The sequence below is a fragment of the Trematomus bernacchii genome, unplaced genomic scaffold, assembly GCF_902827165.1.
Source record: "Trematomus bernacchii unplaced genomic scaffold, fTreBer1.1, whole genome shotgun sequence".
NCBI classification, from domain to species: Eukaryota; Metazoa; Chordata; class Actinopteri; order Perciformes; family Nototheniidae; genus Trematomus; species Trematomus bernacchii.
The window spans coordinates 2173752-2197606 of NW_022987778.1; the positions used below are offsets into that span (position 1 = coordinate 2173752).

Below are 23855 nucleotides of genomic sequence, written 5' to 3' on the forward strand. Positions count from 1 at the left end.
TCCGTACCCAAATCTCTAAAAACGGGGGTACAACGGAGCTGATCCAGATTTGCGTCCGATATGACGTAATATCGGAAATGTAGGCTGGCTTTACACCCACGGCCCTATCAGAAACGTTGCTATCAGAAACAATGCCCGACTGTTTTGGACGTAATATGGTCGGTGTTTACATTAGCATCGCTAACACTCAGAGCTAACCTGTACTGGAGAGCATGTGTGTGAAGAAGCAGGAAATAAAAAGGAACTCACCTTGTGGTATAACCGGCAAGAGAGAAAGCCTTTGAGCTCCATACTGTTTCAGAAATAATCCTTGATAATCCATGATATGGCGTTTCATCACCACAGTATTTAGTTTAGACAGTAGCTGCCGGGTCCCGCATGAGCTTAGCCCCCTCCTTTTTTCTTTTTGATCAAATCTTTTTTTTAAAGCTTTATACCCCAAATCAGCACTTTTGAAACAGGAAGTGAAATAGAGGGATATGAGGCATGGCTAGAATCAAGTCCCCAGAAAGTGCTCCGGACTCTGTTCCCACAATTTGTAGTGTCCAAACGGCGGTACTGCAACTTCAGTATCAGTCCCTGATGTCCCTGGGCCCGGAAATACTTTTTCCCATTGACTAACATGGGGAAAGAGTGGTCTGTAAATCGTTGGATACTTTTTTTTTTAATCAAATAAACTACCCAGTATGAACATTTGTATAGCCCTTATTAGGTCAATACATTTGGTCCTCAAGTTGTAAAATGTGCTAATAACGTTATTTTCCTCGGCATTATGAACGCGTATCCAACCCACGGGACGGCTTGATGTGAACGAGCCTTTTGGGGGGCGTGGTTAAAGTTGCGCATGCTCTATGAGAGCATGAAGGGTAATCTGTGACGTTCCGCTCTCTCAAAAGTTGGGCTATTTTAAATGAATGCGCCAATGAGCAACTCTCATAGGAATGAACGAGGCCCCGCCTCCCACGCTGTATCCAGTTCTTATTATACATCCATGGCTAGAATGGGTGATCTGTTTGGTATTTTGAGCAAAACACTTCATAGACATGTTTTTTTATATATTTTTATATATCTGAGACCTATGCTATTGCCTAAAAATAGCATGATAGGTGCACTTTAAGCATGCAAGGTCATGAAATGGTAGTGACAGTGAACTTGATCTATAGATTTACACACTGGGCAAGGAGTGGAAAACCAGAGTCTGGAGAGGTCAGATATTATTGAGAAACAGACTAACATTGTTTGTTTTTTATCTATTCATGGTAGTTTTTGATGTTAACAAGACTTTTGAATATTGCCAGCGTTATGCTTTTTAAATTGTGACCATGTTTTAAGGCCACAGCAAACCAAACCATCATTGTCGCCTGTATCTTGGTCAAAAAGTCTAAATTGAACACATTGCAAACCAGCAGATTGTGGTAGTCTGTATTAAGGGGAATCAGAATTGCTAAGAAATATTTACGATTCCTTTATTAATACAACGCTACATTTCCCCAACCATTTCCAAAGCACTCTCTCCCTTTACTAAGCTTCATACAAGTCAGGTCATGTCATTGTCAAAATACAACGATCAAGATGTCCTCTTGACCTAAGTAGTTTGCTTTTTTCCATCAATGTAGTTTTTCTACTTGTGCACTGATTCGCTCAAACTTAAAAGTCCTCTCAGAGCCACGGCTAACCGAATAAAAATATACTGTATGAGTAAGTGGTAAATCATGTGATGACCAAGAAATGTTCAGTATGAAGTGCAGAGATTGACTGATATTTGTGTGTCAGGGCCTTAAAGTACAACTAGCTGATGTTTTTAATTGTTATAAATTGAATCGGACGGATGCTGTACATTAAGAGCATGGTGATAAAATGTAACACAAAACTCAAATGTCTCATCTTGCTCTATATGTATAAAAAAACTGTATGAAACCAACAGAAAAGCCAAGGTAACCTCACAACAAAAGTAGACGTTTTTTATTTTATCAACCCTGGAAACAGATGCGTAATGTTGTCGGAGAATCTGACAGGACAATCCCATTCTGGTCCCATGTGCAAACACAAGGTCCAATCTTTCAGAGAAATAGGGTTTATGTTTGTAAGGTGACAGCACATTGGGTGAGTGACCTCTCAATCTACACAAGGTCCAGCCGTGTACACAAAGACTGGATGTCTCCCTTCAGCCTCACGTCCCAAAAGTCCCTTTAATGATGTATTGTGTTCGTCTGTTTGGAATATATGAAGGGAAGGACAGATAGTTCCCACTGTGACACCTGTGCCTTACATTTATATGCAGAGATTTTATTTCAAACTACCAACTTGTATTTTCTATTTATTTATATTTTACTACCTTTTCTTTCCTTTCTTCCTTTTTTGAAGTTTTTACTATGCAATAATATGTTTTTATTGGAATTACCTTTATTGGGAGCCTCTATTTTGCAAATGTTTTCATAAATGTGTTATTTTTAAATATTAAAATACGTTTTATTGTGACTCTGAAACAAAAGAGTATCCAAGAACTACAGAAGAAAAATTGCCACTTGGCTAACTCTTCCGCATTTATGTCCATTTTTATAAAAGTGCACTCCCTGTTAAATAACCAAATAATTGAATAAATTAAAAGAATATATATTTTAATAGTTTTTCTATTGATAAAACATCAGATCAAATGTAGGGCTTGAAGGAACAAAGGAATACAAATTAACATAGAGATGTTTTTAAATGAAAGAGAAAGCGCTTTAAATATGATAAATAATTAAAATACATTTAAGAACTGATTGGCAAATTTAGAGGCAATCCTGAATATGTGCCTTGTTTTACCCCTGTATAAAATCAGGTACACTGTAATCTAACATTTCTTTGAGTAGAGAAAGGCCACAACAAAGATAAGAATAATGACACTTTGTTTTGAAATGACCATAAAGGAATGATGTCAAGGAAATCGTAGTAGAGTAAATCTGAAATCTTGCCTGTGTAAAGATATAATAGAAGAGACATTGATAGCAGTGTCAAAGCCAGTGGAAAGTAAGTGTCCCTTCATCCTCCACATAAATACTTTATCAGATGTCAAGGTGGGCATGTTTGTTCGCTTTCCATCTAAATGAAGAACTGTTGGCTCCTCTCTGAGGCTCAGGGAAAGCCGTAGAGACTGTGGAGAGAATGAGAGACTTTGAGAAACCACTGAATGACAACAGACGTCCGATTGGGCCTCTGCAGGCAAACAGTGGTGACTGTGGTATTGTTGTGTACACACACACACACACACACACACACACACACACACACACACACACACACACACACACACACACACACACACACACACACACACACACAGAGAGAGAGAACGTACAGTGTGATCTTTAGCGTCAACAAGGTCAGGCTGTAGCTCTCTGCAGCTCTACATCTGTCATCTACCTGCTGTTGCATGAGCTGTGAACACCTGTATCGTCTTTTCTGTTTGTATGTCTAGTTGTACATTCATTTTATTACATGGTTGTGTTTCTTTATTGCAGTCCCTCTGCAAGGCAAGGCCAGGGCACTCGTTTATAAAGCAGGACCCTTCTGGGTTAAAATTGTACTTCATCAAAAACAAATCAAGTCAGAATTCTGAGATTTTCAGAAAAATAAATTCATTTATTTCAGATTTCTTTTCTTTACACCTTTTTTTTTAACTTCAGAATTCTGTAGACCCTGGGAGCAAAGTCAGAATTTGCCCCCCCCCCCCAAAAAAAATATATTCTGATTTAACAAGAACAAAGAAAACAAAAACACTTTTTTTCTCTCAGGAAACTGGCTTCATCTAAAAAAAAACTAAAGAACATCACCTTTGGTCGGATCGCAAGAAATTTCATTTGGCCCACGTCTTTTTTCTTTACACGTTTTTTTTATCTTTAGAATTCTGTAGACTCTTGGATCAAAGTCCAAAAAATATATTCTGATTTAACAAAAACAAAGAAAGCAGAAAAAAAACTTTTTGAAAAAAATATTTCCGAATGACTTTATTCTCAGAATTCTGGCTTCAATCTAAAAAAAACAAAAAACTTTTGGTCATATCTCCAAACTTTTTTTTAACATTTGGCCCTAATCATCTTTATTGGGAATTTCCCTTGTGATCTCCTCTCCAGAGGTTCACAGAGGGCATCACCAACCAGCTGATGGGCTGCTTCGTGGCGCCTCTCCAGGAGCCCGGCTGTGTTCTGGTGCGTCTGTACGGCCAGATGACGGAGCTCTTTGTGAACCGGGACCGGGAGCTGGAGATGTTTCAGGTCCTGCACGCCCACGGCTGCGGGCCGCAGATTTTCTGCAGCTTCCAGAACGGCATCTGCTACGAGTTTGTGAGAGGAACCGTGCTGGAGGACGAGCTGCTGCTGCAACCCTCCATCTACAGGTCTCTGCCAGCAGCTCTCACACTCTCATGTGGTTCTGTTGTGAGGTTGATTTGATCAGAGAGCGTGTGCAGAGGGTTTGGGAAGGGCCTGGTTCATATTTCACTTTCACAGTTCTCTCACTCCCAGATTTAAACTACACTATGATGATCATTGTGTAGGAATTTGGCCTTAAAAGAGACAAAATGTGATGTAGATTTGAACATTTCTTCAGAATTCACTGTTTGAGAGTTAAATCTTAAACAAGTCATGCTCACATTTCAAAGAAATTCTAAAACGGCATTAACATTTAGCAGTTTTTTCATGGCTTGCTATAATGATTGTGCTATTTGATGAAATACACTTTTTTTTTTTTAAGAATTCGATATATATATATACTGACTATACATGTTCTTATTTTCCAGAATAAAAGTACTGTAAGAACATCAAAAGCATGCAATAAACAAATAATTAAACAAACGAAGATATATGTTATCAGCAATCCACTACACATTTTACCATGCACTGACACTTTATTCTGTTCAGAGAAACTATTTGTAAAGATTTTATTCCTTCAACACATTTGCCAAAGGATTGTTATTAATGAGTTATTATTGCATAATTATATGAAAACAATGTGTTGAGTCACAGTCAGAATGACTTGTGACTGCAATGAATTTGCACTAAATCGTTGAATTTATTATTTAAACTAGGCTACTGATTTTAATTTTCACTCTAAAAGTTGAAGCATAATATCTTAGTTAAGATATCTTTTACCACAGTTTCATTGCTAGCCAAAATGGTTTCTACAATATCATAGAGAAATTCCCATGAACATGCCCATGGCTATTTTTCCCAGGTCCATGCCGTGGTCAGACTGTATACATTCCAAAGGTTTATTGAAAGAAATGTGAAACGTTGACCATTTGTTTTCTAAGAAAACAGTCAGTGGTGGTTCAAGGTCATGTGTGTATATATGTTGAGCCTTTCAATTGTGCTAATGCAGGTGTTTTTAAATAACTTAAGTCATGTTTCATGTTGGGCAATGTTGTTTAGTCATGCCCCCGGTTCCATTCATCACCCTCATGATAACAGTCCAGCATCATTATTCTCAGCAGAGGACAGTAGGACAGCCAGGGCCGTGATACGCATCCATCACCCCCCCCCCCTGCTGATACCCTCTGTGGGGAGAGCCCAGAAAACTTTATGTCACCACTGAGATCCTCAAGAACGAGCACTCAAGTAGTCAAAAGGTCACGGATGCAACAAGGCCCATTTTTTGAGAAGAAGAAGAAGGAGATAAGGAGGCTAAATGAAAAGGGAGTTGTGTTTCTCCTCTGATAATGGTTGTTTGTGCAATAACAGCGTCGGCCAAGGCTCATCGGAGAAAATGTTTTCTCTCCGCAGATTGATCGCAGCAGAGATGGGGAGAATCCACTCCATCCAGCCAAAATGTGGTGCGCCTGCTGAACCTCTTCTCTGGACCAAAATGTCCCACTTTCTCACGCTGGTGCAGAGCCAGAACAGCAGCTCAGAGGAGCAGCGCGGCACAAAAAGGTACTGCTGTGTGGACAAAATCATCCCAATGCTTTTTAGATATCATAGACCAGACTTCTCAAAGTGTTTTAACGGTTGTTGGAGAGGCGCCTGAAATAAGGTCTTAGAGAGATTTTATACAGACTATACAAAATCAGAGTAAAAATACTTGTAGCATTCTCAGCTACTTTTACAACTATTTTAAGCCCATTTTAACACATTATGTTATATGTGGGAGCACTCATGTCAGAATCATTCTCACCAGTCCCTATAGTACAAAGTCTAAATAATGATGTAGGAGCCAATGTGTGAATGGAGCCGCTCATTGTCCAGAGAATTTGTGGCGCGCAAGTTTCTCTCGCAGTGGCCTTGAAACCAAAGAAAACAAACATCCGATGGTGAGGAATAATGGTTACTTTTAAGGAAAATGCAGACAAAAATGTCTAATTCTAGAGAAAACGAGATTCTTGAACGTCTTTTGCAGGTGGTCGAGATCCTCAGACAAGTTGAAGGAAAGGCTAGATACTTCTTTACATAAATAACCAAACAGGCTACGTTACTGTAATCAGCGTCTTATCCTTGAAGGACATATTTTAAATAGTTTAAAAAGATTGAAATGAGCGAACTGAAAACATTTCAAAGATGGTAATTTCAACAACTCGTGGACGTTAAACCAGCCAAATCAAAGTTTGCCAGAATTGAATCATTTCATTTTGGCAGGTCTTAGTGAGAAGAGAGCTGTCAATTATCTGCTTTTGTGGAAATGACATACGTGTTAAATAAATACCTATTGACCCTCAGTTGGGAGGATACAGGACCTCAGTAGTGAAATAGCTCGGTAGCAGATTTGTGCAGTCATCCCTCTGACAGAAACCAGCAGCATTTTCCACATCTTTATCTCTTCGGCAGCAGCACTTCCACTGATGCCTTATCATTTTCTCACATGCCATATGCACATTTCTCAAAGCCGCTGCTGTCCACCCATATATTGTCTTTTTTTAAGTTACTGCCGGTGCTGGAGTTTCACATTCACCTCCGTCACCTCGCGGACGGAGTTCTTTGCTGCGAGCCGTGATTGGTCGGAGAGACGAGGTGGGGGCGGGGCTTGCGTGGCAGTGACATTGCTTTATCTCCGTCAGGGGTCACAGGTCAGAGGTGAGAGGGGCCTTCGAGATACTACAAAGAAACAGACGTTCGGGCCACGAGCTTCCTGCAGAGCTCCTCTTATCGGTCAAACGTTCAACTTTGTTTATGTACGCAGCCGAGGGGTCGGAAGTCCACGCAAACTCAAACTGGAAGACTCTGAGTCTCTGAGCCGCTGCTGAACAACTGGGTTTCTTTTCATTTTGGCAGAAGGAGTTTGGTAGTTTGGTAAAACAATCCATAAAAGTAGGGACAGTGGAGGAGACTTTATGATAAGGAGTTTTTTAGCTTCCTGGATTCAGAAAGATGAAAGCATTTAAGCATTTATAGATAAGATATGAAAATCCAATCATATCAGATCAAAATGTATTTATACAGCACTTTTCATCTCCTAAACATAACACAAACAAAGTGCTTCACAAACCAACAAATGTAAATAAACTAACGCCCCTTTCACATGTAACAAATGGAGTAACACTAAACTTTCTGATTGATAAAAAACACTTAACTCCATGACTACTTTGTCAACAGGAAGACAAGACACAGTCAACTATTCTCACTCTACGTACATATGTTCTGCCGGTACCACTTTACAATAAGACTACCCTTATAAATGATTCATAAAGGGTTTTTAATTAGGTTATTAATTAGTTTGTAAACACTTTATTAATCATTAAGAACCATTTATAAACCAGTTCTAACACAGGCTCACTATTTGGCAAGATGACTAAGCCTTATATTGGCTACTTAGCGAGAATCAACTCGGTGAACAACAGATACCAAGGATGCTGGCTGATGAAGAAGACGAAGTAAGCTAAGTAGCCAATATAAGACTTAGCAGTACAGATAAATGTGGGCTCTCTATTTGGCAAGCAACCGGTCACAGTTGCCCTGTTTATCTCATGTCTTGTAAAAGCTTATTAAGGATTTATAAAGTGTTCACAACCTAATTAATAAATTAATTACAAACTATTCGTAAACCCTTTATACGGGTAGTCTTATTGTAAAGTGGTAACCCCTAACCCTAACCCCTAACCCCTAACCCTAACCCCCTAACCTTAACACATCATTTTATAATGCACTTCCACAACTTAGCACCATTAGTAGTTTTTGTTGGTTTTTATAGACAGAAATATTCAGTTAAATGAAATAAATCCATAATATTGATAGTGCTTTCAGTGACATAGCTAAATCTATTAAGCATTAAAACAAACTTAAAATACCTTCTACTTTAATCTGATTTTGATATTCAAGGGACAATTCAACACGCTATAAAAGATGCAATGGACGGTACAGAGTTATATGGAGCATTGAGAAGTATTTGACTTACGTCTCAAGATAATTTTACGTTATTAACCCACGTCAACATGTAAATTCAAGTTTTTTTTCTTTTAAGATTCAGTTTTAACAGAAGAGAACGGTTTTTGAGTATCAAAAGTTATTAGAAAACTCCTCTAATTAGTGCAAAGAGCTATTTTTAATACAAACTCCTACCAAAAGTGAAGAGTGTGGCTACATCAGGATAATTCTCACCATAATATTCATGTGAAGAAGGAGGCTGCACCACATTCAGAGGCCCAATAGATGGTGCTATATTGTGAGACATTTGTGTGACACAGTCCACTGCTGCTCGAACACAGACGTGCAGAACGCTCAAAATGATCAGGAAAATATCATCTAATTAAAATTATATTATAAAAGTGTTGGAAAAGGAAAATAAAGTCAGAAGATTTTAGATTCAAAATATGATATTTACGAGGTTAATCTTAAACACTCGTGATGTGTGTGTGTGTTTGCAGATTCAGTAGTCTCTTGAATGTCACACACACACACACACACACACACACACACACACATACACATACACATACACATACACATACACATACATACACATACACATACACACACACACAGAGAGAAGCAGAAACAGAGAAAACCAAGAATAAAAAAAGGGAAAGTGATTTTTTTAAACAGGCATCAGAGGAAACTTTTGTACTTGAGTGTGAATGAGTGAGTGGTATGAATGTGATCTTCAGAGGAAATGGTGAAAGAAAGGCGAGGGAGAGGCAGCAGGAAGAGGCTGCACCTGCAGAGGAGGTCTTCAGCTCCCAAACCCCCCGCTGTGCAGAGAGAGAGAGACCGATACAGAGAAGAAGAGGAAGAGGCTGCAGCAGCTGCACGGCTCGCAGAGAGAGAGCGAGCGCAGAACAAGTCAGAGATGGGAGAGAAAAGCAAAGAGTGCAACCAAAGGCCCCCCGCTACGTCTCCCGTTTGCACTCCTACGAATCGCATAAAACTGTAAAAAGGAAAAAAATGCCAGTGCTCGGCTGGTGTTTGAAATCATATGTAAATAAGGCACATTGATAATGAAGCGCCAGAGGAGGAAATTCCACTAATTACCTTACAGAGACTTGACAAGGAGCAGGAGGCGAACGCACTTGACGCAGAGTTTCTGGTGAAAAGGAGAGGAAAAGATCTGATGGCAAGACGACAGGTTTCCATTTTAAGTCAATGGAAGTCTTTCATTTAGCTTTTGACTCAGAGTAATGGCTGGCTTTCTATGGTAAAGTCAGTTTGTTAAGTTTAAAGCAATGGATCGGGCTGAAAGGGAATCAGGGTGATTCACCATTCAACTGTGTGTTTTTAATTCACATTAGAGAGGAGGGAGATAAATTATGCATATCAGAGGGGGTCGATTTGGAATCACAGAAAGATTTCATAGGGAGGAGATGTGAATCAAACACTCTGACAGATATATTCCTGGCTGTGAAAATGCTTTTTAAGATTTACAGTATTTGCACTATTTCTGTTTATAATTATTGAAATGTGATTTAAAAAAAGATCCAAACTCGAGCTTCTTTTTTAAAACAAAATATATATTCTTGCTTCGCTTGTTTAGATTTCAACTTGTTTCATTAATCTAATCTTTCCTACAGCAGGAAGGAAGACTGAGATTGAAATAGAATAAACACCTTGGTAGAGATACTTATAATTTATTTAAGTAAAAGTAATGATACCACAGTGTGGAAACACTCTGTTAAAAGTAAATATCCAGCATTCAAAATGTTACTTAAAGTGGACCTATCATGCTATATTATAATAATATAGTGTAGGACCATACCTATATAAGGCATATTTATACTTTTTCTTTTTCAAAATTCCAAACAGATCATGCATTTTAGCCATGCCTCATTTTGCTCAATTTGACATTTTTTTAGATCTGTTTTAGCAAGGGCTGATTCAGTGAGAACAGCACCACCTACAGGCCTGGCATATGTACTACAGCGTCTCCAGCGCTTTCGAACGGCAATGGCCGTGGCTGTCTCCTCCTGATTGGTGGAGTTGGCCCAATAGCCGTAGCGCCACCGTCCTGACGTCAGGACAGTGTTCAAACCCTTTTTTAGAGATTTGGGTATGGAGGAAAATAGAGAGGGTTGTGTTTTCTGACACTTGGTGAGTTTCCTGGAACACCGGGGACACATATTCATGTATAAAAGACGTACAAAAGTGCATTTTGCATGATAGGTCCCCTTTAAGTAAAAGGGCAAAAATGTTAGCTTCAAAATATCTATATCCATCTAATATGTCTTTTCACCCTCTGTCTGAAACCAGAGCCCAGTCTGCTCTGATTGGTTAACTGGCCGGCTCTGTTGTGATTGGTCAACCGCTAAGAGATGTCCCGCCCCTTAGCCTATGACGTACAATGAGTTACATGGGTTACAAAGTGATGTCATTATGTTACGGAAGTGAACAAAGGAGTCAAATGGAGGTGTTTCAGTGCAGGAGTGTGTCGGAGAGAAACTCCCTCTGGAGGGAACTTTGGGAATGTTGCCTTTGCAGACCATTTACATGCACACAAACCTATATAACACACTACAGGAAAGAGAACAACTCAAAAAAAGCACAATAGGGCTTCCTTTAATTGTTGTATTCATAAAATAGACCTGCAAAGTAAATACTGTTAATACTGAACAAGTACAACATTTTCCTCCAAATTGTTATGGAGTAGAAATAGACAAGAAATACTCAAGTAAAGCCTTGAAAATGTACTTAAGTATGAATGTACTTAATTACTTTCCTGCTTGTTGAGGATGTTCAGGAGAAGTTGTATCAGACAGAAGAGCCTCGGTGTCAGGTCTGTAAACACGGCTCTGCTCCTCTGCTTTTATTGTGCGTTCCTAACAGGCCTCACTAAATGATGTCTACAAGTGTGTATAATACCGGAGCATCTGTGTGTTCCCCCTTGAATAAATAGGTAGTGTTTAAATTACACTGTTTAAATTACCCTCTTATCGTGGCCTGACGCCTGAAAAGAAACTCGAAAATTAATTAGAAGACGGATGCTGGCGCAGAATCTCTTCCAGGTGCGTTTCCCAGACTGATAGATGGAGTCATCAACACAGTGAAAACAAGACATGTAACCTCTCAAAGAAGCACGTCCCACTGCTTCAGTTTACAAACATGTTGCTCCTAAAATAAGAAGTGGAGTTTGGGACAAAGTTGATCTTCTGTGTCTGCGCTCTTTCAGCAAACACTCTTACCCAAAGTCCATAGTGGAAGAAAAGTCCATATTTCTTTGTACAGAAGAGGATAAGGGCCAAATGGGAAAAAAAAGTTTGATTGAATTCTGAGAAAAAAGTGGGAATTCTGAAGGAAAAAAAGTGGGAATTCTGAGAAAAAAGTCGGATTTCTGAAAAAAAAATCGGAATTCTGAGGAAAAAGTTGGAATTCTGAGAAAAAAGTCGGAATTCTGAGAAAGAATTTCAGATTTCGAGATTACATTTTTACTTCAACATTTTTTTTTCACATGTAGCCCTAATGTTTCTCCATATTTCTGCCTCTATTTAACACATCCATTTAAATCTACTTTTATTACTTAGACCATTCGAAATCATTCGATTATTATTTGTATTTTTTGCTGTGTTCCGGGAGTTCAGTCTGTTTTCAATCAATTTAAGATAAAAACGATAAATTCGAGTTCATTCAAAGTGCCATATTTTATTGAATACTTCTTGTAGTATAATCTTTGGTTTTGACATTCAAGGGAAATTCTACCAACATTAAACAATGCTTTTAAAGGACATCATGTGCGCTCTGACAACTGGTTCACAAAGGTCTTCATTTTTCATTCACAGGCTTTGTTCCGATGTTTTCCTTTGAGCTGCTCTTTACAAACTTTCTTTATATAATACTAACACTTTTTCAAATGTTCCAAAAACTCCATCAACCCATTACGATTTGTGAAGGCCAATATTTTAAGAACCGTGGCTTTTTTTGATGAAATCCTCGGAATTTAACAAGAGGTCTTTGTTTGGTTGAGAATGCTTTGAACAGCACTACCATTCGACTACAGGACTCTGACACTCGGCTGAACAAAAACAATTCAAATTCTTTTAGAGTGAACAATTCCTGAAAGCAGGTGAGTCACCGTGTGTGAGGAGACATTCTGGGGTACTTTTAAAATAACAATATGAAGAAGTAGCAACATTATGGTACAACAATGAGGCGTCTTTGTTGCTTTAACTATTTTTCTTTCTTTCATCTTTAATTAGCCTTTTCAGAAGTTCTTCAATAGTACTTCTGAATCCATGGACATGCTCAAGTTCTGAAGCTAAATGCAAATTTGAGAAACTTGAGTCAAGTCAATTTTATTTAAGTATCCCATCAATGATATTTTCTTTTTGCTTCTTTGTTTATTGTTAACTCTACAGGGTTCTTACGGTCATTAAAAACTTGGAAAAGTCATGGAAATTCAAAATGCTAATTCCAGGCCCTGGAAAGGTTATGGAAAACAATATTTTTCCCAAAGTTTTTGGAAAAGTCATGGAAATGTAACTAAAGTTGCATCAAATATAATTTATATTTTAGCTAATCGCCGAAATAGTAATACTATAATGGTAATAAATACTGTATCGTATAGTAATGAAACGTAAAATGGCATTTAACTGACGAGGTATTTTGCTGGTGAGAGATTTTAGTTGCTTTAGCATGTAGAAGCTACAGTAGTAAGCCAACTATTTGATTTGTTTTAGATAGGCACAACATGTTTCATATGCAGAACTTATTTTCCTGTTCCATGTTAAAATAAACCATTTTCAGTGGTACCGCTGAGAAAGAGTCATTTTTTTGGTCATGGAAAATTAGGTAAAGGTCATGGAAAATCATTGGTGAAAAAGTGTATGAACCCTGACTCTAGGATTAGGGCAATTTGGGAATTGTATTTGTTTTAGTTCTGAGATTAAAGTCAGAATTTTGAGAAAAAAGTCAGAATTCTTACTTTTTCTCAGAATTCCTAGAAAAAAGCTGGAATTTTCTCATGTCTGAATTAAAAGTCAGAATTCTGTCTTTAATCTCAGAATTCTGACTTGTGAATTCTGAATTTAACCCCCGTTAATAAATGTTTGGAAAGTTGTACCACTAAAGCTGCATTATCTCAGAGGTTAGTGCCTGTTTTGTGTATTTGCTAAATCAGTATGTATAGTGTGAAACAGCTGTTTTGCCTCACCAAAACTCACTGGTGGTATTTGTCAGTCTTTGTATAAAACATCCCACTCTGGCTAAGTGTATAACTATGAATGTTGAACCACGAATATGCCTATGAATCACAGACGCCCCTCTTTCATGAATCCTTCCTCAGACATTCTTGCCTTCTCCATTTCAGAAGAAATTGTAGTAATTTTTTTTTTTTAACCTCTTACAGTCCCGTGCCCAGCTTTGAGACGTTGTCGGCTGAAATGGAGTCTTTGAAGAGACACCTCTCGCAGATCGACTCCCCGACCGTCCTCTGCCACAACGACCTTCTCACAAAAAACATCATCTACAACCACAAAGAGGGTGAGCATCTCAGCTGACACCTAGAAACATGGTGGTGTTAGATTATCGTTATGAACATGAAGGAGATTTCTGTTAATCAGATGACATCAAATGAGCTAATTACAGATAAGAGTAAATGCTAAAGTCTTTAATTGTAGCTCTGTGGTTGAAGAATCCGAACATGAATGGGTTTCTTTTCATCAATTCGTAATAAAGCATCGTCTTCATACCTCTTCCCTTTATTTGTACCTCCTTTGTGCCGCTGAAAATGTGTTCCCACCTTATTAAATACCCTTATTATTAGAAGCCTTTTATTATGATTTTTTATTTCTCTCACATATTTTTTACAAGGATGCCCGGGGTGACGTTCAGTCAAAAGAGACTCGGTTTTCCTTTGACTCGCACAAGGTTCTGTACTTTGAATAAAAAAAGGGAGGGAGAGTCGTTGGTTTTACCTGAGATGTGTTCGTCATGTTGTCGTGGTAACTGCTGCTTTTTTTCCCCCCTCTCCCTCCTCCATAAGGTATGGTGAAATTCATTGACTACGAGTACGCCGATTACAACTACCAGGCCTTCGATATTGGCAATCACTTCAATGAATTTGCTGGTAGGTCTGTGGAAAGAAGTCCAATTTACCTCCAGATCTGTCTCGCGGTCAGCACATATAATGTCGCCTAATGTGGAGTATTGAGTAAAGTGGTATGCAGAATCTTTGACTATGATATCACTTTATCTTTCTGCCATTATGTACCATGAAACTGTCCTTCTACATTTGCTGCATTCAAGTGTGTTTTCTCTGTGCGGTGATAAAAAGCCGCTTTGATGTACCAGCTGTGTCACAGACAGGGTTAATTTGAACATTTGTGGAACAATCACCAATTCATCACTTTTAGATAGTTTTGAAGAAGCATATCGTGTCGGCTTTCATGTCTACACGTGCCAACTGTTAAACGATTGTGAGTGAAATCATGTGGAATATAGCTGTGTTACGCACACTGGGTTCAAAACCTCTAAATTATCAGAATGCCAAACTGTGGCTGGAATAAGCCAAATGTCACAAAACGCTTTATGTACTTGAGATTTCTTTTATTGGCAACATAAAATCCTGTTTTCATTTCCTTTTAATACAGAGGCAGTAATCTTTTTTCATACAGATTTCTCTACAGTTTAATATATATATATATATATATATATATATATATATATATATATATATATATATATATGCAGTGGTAGAGGAGATATTCAGGGCTTTTCCTGAAGTTTAAAATGCTCCGTTTTTATTTCCCACATTTAATGAAAATAGTATCTTTAAAATGTACTGAAAGTATACATTTTAAAATGATAAGGTACCTTTTTTAATGGATTATAAATACTGATAAACTATTTGCAAGTAGTATTAAAGTAAGAAGTATGTCAATTTAGCATTTATTTTTATTTTAGAGCACTATCAGAATATTAATATCTTTTATTTTTAGTACAACATTGAAAAACTAAAACTAGTACAGTTCAGTAATAACAGTCCTTACATTAGACCACATACAGTATATTTGTGAAACAACACAATTTAAAAGAGGATTTTTAAATCAAGATTGGGAACAGATTTATTGAATAAATGTGGTTTTAAAGAGAATTAAAATGAAAAATAGTTTTATTTGGATTCCTTATTTCATTCTAAGCTCACTAAGATAAAAACAAATCAACTGAAGGCTCCTCTGCTTCTTCAATGTTACTTTATATATGTTTTAGTACACAGATTGGGACGAATATTGTATGTAGAATAAGTGTCGACAGAAGAGTTGACGTATCTCTTTGGCAAATCTAAAACAGTTGAAATGTAACCCCACAGTAGCTCCACTAACGTGTGTGTTTTGTGTCGAAGGTGTGAACGATGTGAACTACAGCCGGTACCCGAGCCGAGAGCTGCAGCGTGATTGGCTGACGGCGTATCTGCAGAGCTACAATCACAGCACAGGACGTGAGGTCACCGTGACAGAGGCTGAAGTCACGAAGCTCTACATTCAAGTCTGCAAATTCTCCCTGGTGAGTGTCTGCTGCTGCCGACAATAGAATAGAATCCTTTATTGTCATCATACAGGTACAATGAGAGGAGTAGAGCCACTGCTTTTTTTAAGGTGCCAACAAAAACAAACAAGAGACATACAACATTCAGGAGAAGACAACATACAAACATTCATACTTCAATATGCAAATAAAGTGAAAGTGCAGGAATATGTTGGTTTAAGTAAAATAAATATGTTTGAATGTGTATACAAATATATAATATGTAGTGCCTCGACACTTTGGAAATCTCTCAACGGCTATTTCCTTTTTTTAAGTTCTTGGAGACAATGTCAAATGTCAATATTATGAGATTAGTGTGTGCATTTGAACAGCATCCATATGCGCGCAGACCTCTGAAATGACAGGGCGGCAACACCTCACCATCACATTTTAACAATTTACTTTTCCAACTCCCCAAAGAAACCGATCCACAGATGACCCACCGCTGCTCAGAGTTTGATGGACTCCGTCTGAGTTGATTAGAAACCGCCGCAGGGAAAAATGAAAGACAGCAGCCAAAATTATTTTTATTATAACCACAATTTTCATTCTTTGGTGGCTCAAGTGGGCTATCTGTCTAAAAGTGCTTTCACAGCTCAACACAATATGCAGAATTGTCCTGACCAATTTCAGGAGTGGTGTGAATGTCTTCTGAAATAGCCCAGAAATGATGAGGAAGCATATTACTTTTTTAAAATAACTCGTGCCTCGGCCAAAAACCAGAGAGGGAGAAATGAGAGCGGGGGGAAGAAATAAAGCCTGGAATGGAGACAGGCGATAACATCATGTTGATTGAAATCAGATTTTCTATGACAAACCGAGGAGGACTCTTGACTCGGGGGGGAAGTGGGAGAAATTGATCACCGACGCTTAACAAGCCAAGTTTCCAGCTCGATTCATTTTGACAAGCCGTGTGTCAAAATGAGAGATACTGAGCCTGATAACGGAGGAAATCATAGGGTCTCTTTTTCATAATGTCAAGGAATGGAGCTGAAATATCTCTGTTGAAAAATATCCACAAATAGCACCATTTTACCCACTACATGTAGGACAGTACTTATATCCACATCATCTTTGCTGGTTTTCCTTTATCACAAAACAAAAGATATCAAATAATTAAAACAATTCCAAACGATTATACAAATCTTTATGATGACCGATAAAAATGATTAATTTTAAAGCTGAAATAGATGTAAGTACATTCATTTTTGATAATGAACTATTGTATTAATTGTAAAGTATTGTTTAGTTTTGAATGATTATGGGTTTTGGACAGTTTTGTCAGTGATAAAATGCCCTAGATGTAGGCTGTGGGAAATTGTGTGTTCAATATTTGCTGACATTTTCTAGATTAAACAATTCACTAAAACAAAACATCTTTGTAAAATACATGTTTTTACTGTAAAACAATACATTTAAGTCCATGCAGGGAGGCGTGTGGCGCAGTGGATAGAGCCTTGGTGTTGGGATCAGGGGGTCACAGGTTCAAACCCCACTGCAGTGTCTGGGCAAGACACTTCACCCCAAATTGCTCCTGTGGGGATTGTCCACAGTATTGAGTATGTAAGTCGCTTTGGATAATAGCGTCTAATAAGTGACATGTAATGTAATGCCCTTAGGCTCTGGGATTTTGGGGATTTATGTCACAGTTTTTTGACATTTTATAGATCATACTATACAAAAATAAAAATGCAAAATACTTATTATATCAGAAGTAGCTTGATGAACGTTTTTAAACAAAATGTTGGACAATTTATTTGCCGTCAGGTTAAATTAAACTAAGATAAAAAACGATTTGTTATCACATCTGGCAAAATCACATGTTGTTGTTGGAACATTTCCAATACAAAGCTAATGATCAGTTCACTCTGATGCCTTTTTAATATTCGTGTTGTTTTAAAAAAGAAGGAATTGTATGAGATTGTATTTGATCCTTTTGTATCGCATTAACATCCCTTGGTAATTGCTTGGAATAATCAAACTACATTGAATCCTCACCATAGTTCAGTCTCAGTTGAATGCAGAGGAAACCAGTGTGCTGAAGGAAGCTGTGTGGCATCGACAAAGCCTGGCTCGTCGCCAAATCTGAGCGCCGTGACGCTTTCCCTCGTATCTTAATCCCTGGAAAACGGTGCCAAGACGCAGTGGGGTCTTTACAACTCGCCTCCTCCGCAGGGAACCCCCCGTGATGCCGAGGCTGCAGCCCGCGGCTCTGTGATGTCACTCTGCCCACACGTCTCTCATCTCCGATTTTCTCAATGGCTCGCTGTCACCGACGCTCTCTGCTCAGTGTTAGACTAATGCGGCCTTAATGGAGAGTGGTTATTAATCATAATGGAAACACGCTCAATCTCCCAAAGCCAACTCAAGGCAGAGATTAGAGATGAAAATCTGCCAGAGAGGGGAATCGAGCCAAGGGAAAACCGCACATTGCTCTTCAAGTATTTCATTCCGCCCTTTATTTGATTATCAAATAAAAATGTGATTATATCAGTGTGCCGCAGAACAGAGGCTGTCTGGATCTTATTAGGACTCGCTATTAGTGGTCCTACCATGAAGATTTACAATAAGGGTGGAGAACAACAGAAATGTATGGAGGCATGGAAGTCTGCAAGCCTAAGTGAGCAAAGCCATTAAGAGGGAACCATTCAATACAGAGGTTTGTCATTCTGACGGGCGGTGTGCAGCAGAGAGGGAGCAGAGCAGTACGAGATGAAAACTGGAGGTCACTGAAGTGTGATTTTACAGTTCTGCTCTGTAGCTCGAGCAAATGGAGCAAAGCTTAAAAGAAGTTGGTGATAAAATACAGCTGTGATGTTTGATTTAGAACAAAAAGCAACACGTGTTTTTACAAGTGTGCACATACCAGAGGTGTGGACTTGATACACATCACTAGGATTCATATCGGACACATTCTATGACATAAGAATCGATTTGACAAAATAAAGAAAAGATTTACAATTTAATAAAATAAAAATAACATAAATTAGAACCACAACATATACAATACACTCCCCCCCCTGCCTGAAACGCCTCCATTGGACTCCATTTTTTTACTTCCATATCATAGTGACATCACTATGTAACACCCGCACTTCGATTGGCTCGAGCTCCAACACATTGTACATGATAGGCTAAGGACGTTTCGAACATTAAAGCAAGTAAACAGGCACAGTAGAGGCATAGAATATAAATGTGAATGATCATAATATTTTGTCCTCTACAACAAGAGGACAAAAACGTAGAAAATAAATTATGGAACTGGTTAAAAGTTCAATGAAAGTGCAACATTTTACAGTTCAAGCACACTTGTTTGAACAAATAAATACATATTTTATGATTTATTCATGATTCTTCTTGCCGTAAGTATCATCACTCTGTCATTGTATTGCCATTATATTGAATAAAGAGCACATTATGACCTCTTTAGGTCTCAAAACTCAAAGTTTAATTGGGTCTTCTGGACTTTTTCTCCCATAATGTAGATTCATACACTTGAAACACATTCCAGTCCCAGATGAGTATTATGGACAAGCTGCATGGAATCAATGAGTCTGTCATTGAATTAGTTGTCTCCAATTCAGAGTGTTTGCCCTGCTGAAGACTTCTGCCCCCACTGTGACCCGCCTGCAGGGGGCAAGAAGAAGCGTGCGTTTGAAGATTTAATCGGATCTTCAAAAGAGTGCATGAGGACTGCATGTCCGTCACATGTTGTTACTGCCAATCCTCTAGAGACAAGATGAAGTATTGTACTGAACATTTCCCTTCCTCTTCCACCAGGCATCCAACTTCTTCTGGGGAGTTTGGGCCATCCTGCAATCACGGTTCTCCTCCATTGACTTTGACTTTGAAAGGTTTGTCTTTTAAAATGCTTAACAAATGATTGTTCATACGGTTACACTGAGTCCACAGTCATAGGAGTGTTACTTTGTATAAACGTTGTTCCAGTTTCTAAAGCGCTGTAGTTGTATATGTAACCGATATAGTAGTATAGCAGACATGTCATGCGTGAAATGCTGAACAAAAATGAAAGGTTACAAATTGAAAATATTCAAATCGACATCCTCCTGACATTAAGCACCAACTTCACATTAACACCAGCTCAGCAACTGTTGAATGTAGAAACGCATAAAACCACAAAGAAAACTATGACCTCATTGCAAATTCATGGGACCACCTTATAACTTAACGTCATCATACATCACTTTATGACTCGAAGGAATGGAAAAATATATCCTGTGCATTGAATTGGAGCGCTCACTATTTGACTGCCATGTTTAGACGAACAGGATCCTCATTAGGATTGCCTGACAAAAAAGTATTGGCAGAGAAATTGAACTAAAGGAGTGGGAACATGACGCTCGAGTGTGGAAATATTTCATTTTTTTCCACCAGTGCTTTGGGATTCCAGAATCTGGCATAACACAGGCAAGACGAGCACACTTCTCCATGTCACTTTGAAACTATTTACATGTGAAATGTCGTGGCTTTCTTCACTCTTTAACCACAAGTCACAAGATGATGAAAGGCTAAGCTTTGACAAAGACTTTCTAAAGACGTTTATTTTATTTTTTAAATGTATTCTGATCCACGCACTTAACTTTAAACAAGTCCAGGAGACATTCCCCACTACCAGCAACCAGACAATAAAGTTCAGGAGGGCAAAATGTTTCCCCTCACCCCTACTTCCCCCCCCCCCCCCCCCCCCCTTCTTCCTCCTCTGTGCGCCCCCACACCCGCCACAGTTGTGATCGTGATCCTAATCACTATTGACATACGGCACCCTCCCCTCTGTGTGGCTTTCTGCGCTCGCTTGCTAGATCAGCGACAGGGCCCCTGCCTCATTTCGATCTGGACCTCTGAGGAAATGTGATCCAGAGGGGTGCCGTGGCACAGAGGCACTATTGTTCCCGTGCCGTCGTTCCTCTCTTACATATACGTCTCTCATCCCTGGCTCGAACACATGCGCCTGCTAGACGTCTGCTGCTCTAAGCCGCCGGCTGAGGTCGTCCTAAAGTGCACAAAGTGGCTCGGGTTACCTTTCTTTGACTGGAGGGTTAGACTTAAATGAGCTCGGAGAGCAACAGTAAAGTCTCTAACCACCCAATGCACACACTCGCATATATATTTATCCTTTTTTCCTTCTGCCAATTCCGCTTACAGGACTCTTCATCATTCACCAATCAATTGGATGGAAACGGTCAAGTTTGTCCTCGCTTTGATATATTCATTTCAGAACATGCTGAAGTCATAACCTTTCCATTGTCAGTTTAAATAAAGCAACCTATATTCACATTCAACAGTATTTAATCATATATTTATTATATAATCAGTACATGCACAGTATTGTGAATATCTCATTGTGCTGCTCTCTAAGAGGAGGTTGAATTGGATGAATGAAGTCTTGGTAGCACAATGGTTTATAATAGCTAATTCCTTTTTACATTTCTAATATGAAATGGGGATTTAAATGGTATAAGATGTATAGATATATATAAGATATATCACAAATGAACTACTTCTGGATTACCTCAATATGTATATCCTTAGATGAATGTAACAAAGCTTGCCATCTCTTTGATCAGGGGAAATAGAGCTGACTTTACGGTCCATAATGAACCACATCATTCTGAGCTACTCTGTATTCACTGTATTTCAATCGTATTAGAAACTGTTCTATGACTCACCCACTCTCTTCTTTATAACTACGACATCTGACTATTTCTTTATACATGTGTAAATGCAGTCTGCCCTTTCCCCTCTGGTTAGATGCTAAACTTGATTTAGTTGTCGCAGTACTAAGTACTCTTTGCAATGAGAATACAATTCAATCGAATCTATTCATCTAATCTAATCAAAGGCCATTGCTTTGAAAGCAGAGTTGGTAACATTTTCTATTGTGGGTTAATTGCTTTAAGACCTTTTTCACAATTATTGTAGTAATTTGATTTAGTTTTGAATATCATAACCATAATTAACTTGTCACGACCGCAACCTTAGCTTCACCACGCAGTTTAACTCGAGAGAGAACAAACAACGACTCATTGCTTTATGCTTTTGTGGCAAACAAGTTCTTTTGGAGAGGAGGGATTGTGTGTGTGTGTGTGTGTGTGTGTGTGTGTGTGTGTGTGTGTGTGTGTGTGTGTGTGTGTGTGTGTGTGTGTGTGTGTGTGTGTGTTGTGTGTGTGTGTGTGTGTGTGTGTGTGTGTGTGTGTGTGTGTGTGTGTGTGTGTGTGTGTGTGTGTGTGTGTGTGTGTGTGTGTGTGTGTGTGTGTGTGTGTGTGTGTGTGTGTGTGTGTGTGTGTGTGTGTGTGTGTGTGTGTGTGTGTGTGTGTGTGTGTGTGTGTGTGTGTGTGTGTGTGTGTGTGTGTGTGTGTGTGTGTGTGTGTGTGTGTGTGTGTGTGTGTGTGTGTGTGTGTGTGTGTGTGTGTGTGTGTGTGTGTGTGTGTGTGTGTGTGTGTTCCCCCTGAGCCAAATCGCTGCAGACTTCCCAACGAGTGACAGGCGTCGCCCGGGCCTTGTGCTTTAACCAGGAGCAGATGTACATGTGACAATAGGGAGCCACAAGGGGAATGCAACCCCTCCCTCTCCCTCCATATTTACTTTCCTTATATGATTTTATTCATGTGTTGAAAGTGTCTGCGAGTCAGCGGTTTAGATTTGTGGACGTGTTGGCAAGGTGAGCCGTTATTTGACAAAGACATTATTATGAGGAAATGAACGAGGAGGAGAGGAGGCCCTCTGTTTGGAGTAGCATGACTGCTCAAATTGAGGGACTTGTGCACAAAAGCACATTGTGAAACAGAATACCTGCTTTGGAGGGAGTTAATTTTCCCTACTTCTGCTAAAGAGAAAAACGTCTCGGTTTCATCTGTGATGATGATAAACGTTAAGCACGCTAGTTTTAGGTGTCGGCCTCAATACAAATATGGATGAATGGGATCACCTGTGAAGGTTGCTGTTCTTTTAAATTGGTATACTCAAACATCATTTGACTTATGAAGGGTGTGTGTGTGTCGGGTGATTAGACTGAACAAAAGTGCAATGACCACTGATTTGTTTGTTTTGTTTTTTGGGATAAAGTGACATTGAAGCCCTTTTTACTTTGAATTGAACTAACTGAATGTCCAATTAAAGGTGGGGTAGGTAAGTTTGAGAAACCGACTCGAGATACACTTTTTGGAACGCTCTTAACATCCCGATAGCAATGAATATCTTAAGTGCTTTGACAAAAACTCCATAAAAAAATTTCATCTGTGGAAGCCGTAATACTGTAAAAAGTACGACCAATCATTTTAGCCGGCCCTGCTAAAATAACTGGATGGCCTACCTGCCTGTCAGCCTTCCATCTGTGCACAAACTTATCTCGTGCCCTCATTGGTCATGTGCGCGTTCGTGTGTGTTGGAGGAGGGGCTCTATAAGGAAGTGGCAGATTTTCTCCGGTTGTGTATTTTCAAATTCTAGCGCACTCGAGCTGGTTTCTCAAACTTACCTACCCTACCTTTAATGACTTTTTGAGATCTAAAAAGTGGTGTTTAATAGTTTTTCATCTTTCTGCTGCACATATTAGTGTTAGTATACTTGATATGAATGAGGGCCTTTCATTGCTAGTACAGGGCTTTTAAAATATGACTAAAATCGCATTTCTCATAAAGTGAGAAGGGAGTGCCGGGTCTCATAACTTGGAGGCAATCTTTCATTCGAAATACAATAAATCCACATTTAGGGACATTTTGCTTTCTTAAGAATACAAGTAAGTTATTATCCGACTGGTGAATGTAGTGAACTGATACCGAAGGTCCCAGGTCATGACCATTTTTGGAGACGATCTGTTAAAGCTGTTGAAACACATAAGTCCATTATCAATTGTACATAGTTGATTTTATTCCCAAATGATGTTAAGCTGACTTTATACGTTCTTGATGTTACAGACACATAAACCC

At 38.9% G+C, this 23855-nt stretch overlaps 1 protein-coding gene across 4 annotated transcripts in view; it reads left to right on the top strand.

Annotated features, from left to right (window-relative positions):
- The window catches only part of LOC117497218 (ethanolamine kinase 1-like), a 53377-nt gene that overhangs the window by 16689 nt on the left and 12833 nt on the right, over positions 1 to 23855 (top strand). For 2 of the 4 annotated variants that reach the window (XM_034149097.1, XM_034149094.1), the window contains exons 2-8: positions 4113 to 4375; positions 5760 to 5909; positions 13735 to 13868; positions 14371 to 14454; positions 15730 to 15890; positions 19692 to 19765; positions 21075 to 21185. In XM_034149097.1, the coding sequence (XP_034004988.1) occupies positions 4113 to 4375; positions 5760 to 5909; positions 13735 to 13868; positions 14371 to 14454; positions 15730 to 15890; positions 19692 to 19765; positions 21075 to 21165 (957 nt within the window). In that variant the 3' untranslated portion in view covers positions 21166 to 21185. Of the gene's footprint in view, positions 1 to 4112; positions 4376 to 5759; positions 5910 to 13734; positions 13869 to 14370; positions 14455 to 15729; positions 15891 to 19691; positions 19766 to 21074; positions 21186 to 23855 lie in introns of those variants that run through there. The other 2 variants (XM_034149096.1, XM_034149095.1) reach the window with 1 other exon arrangement.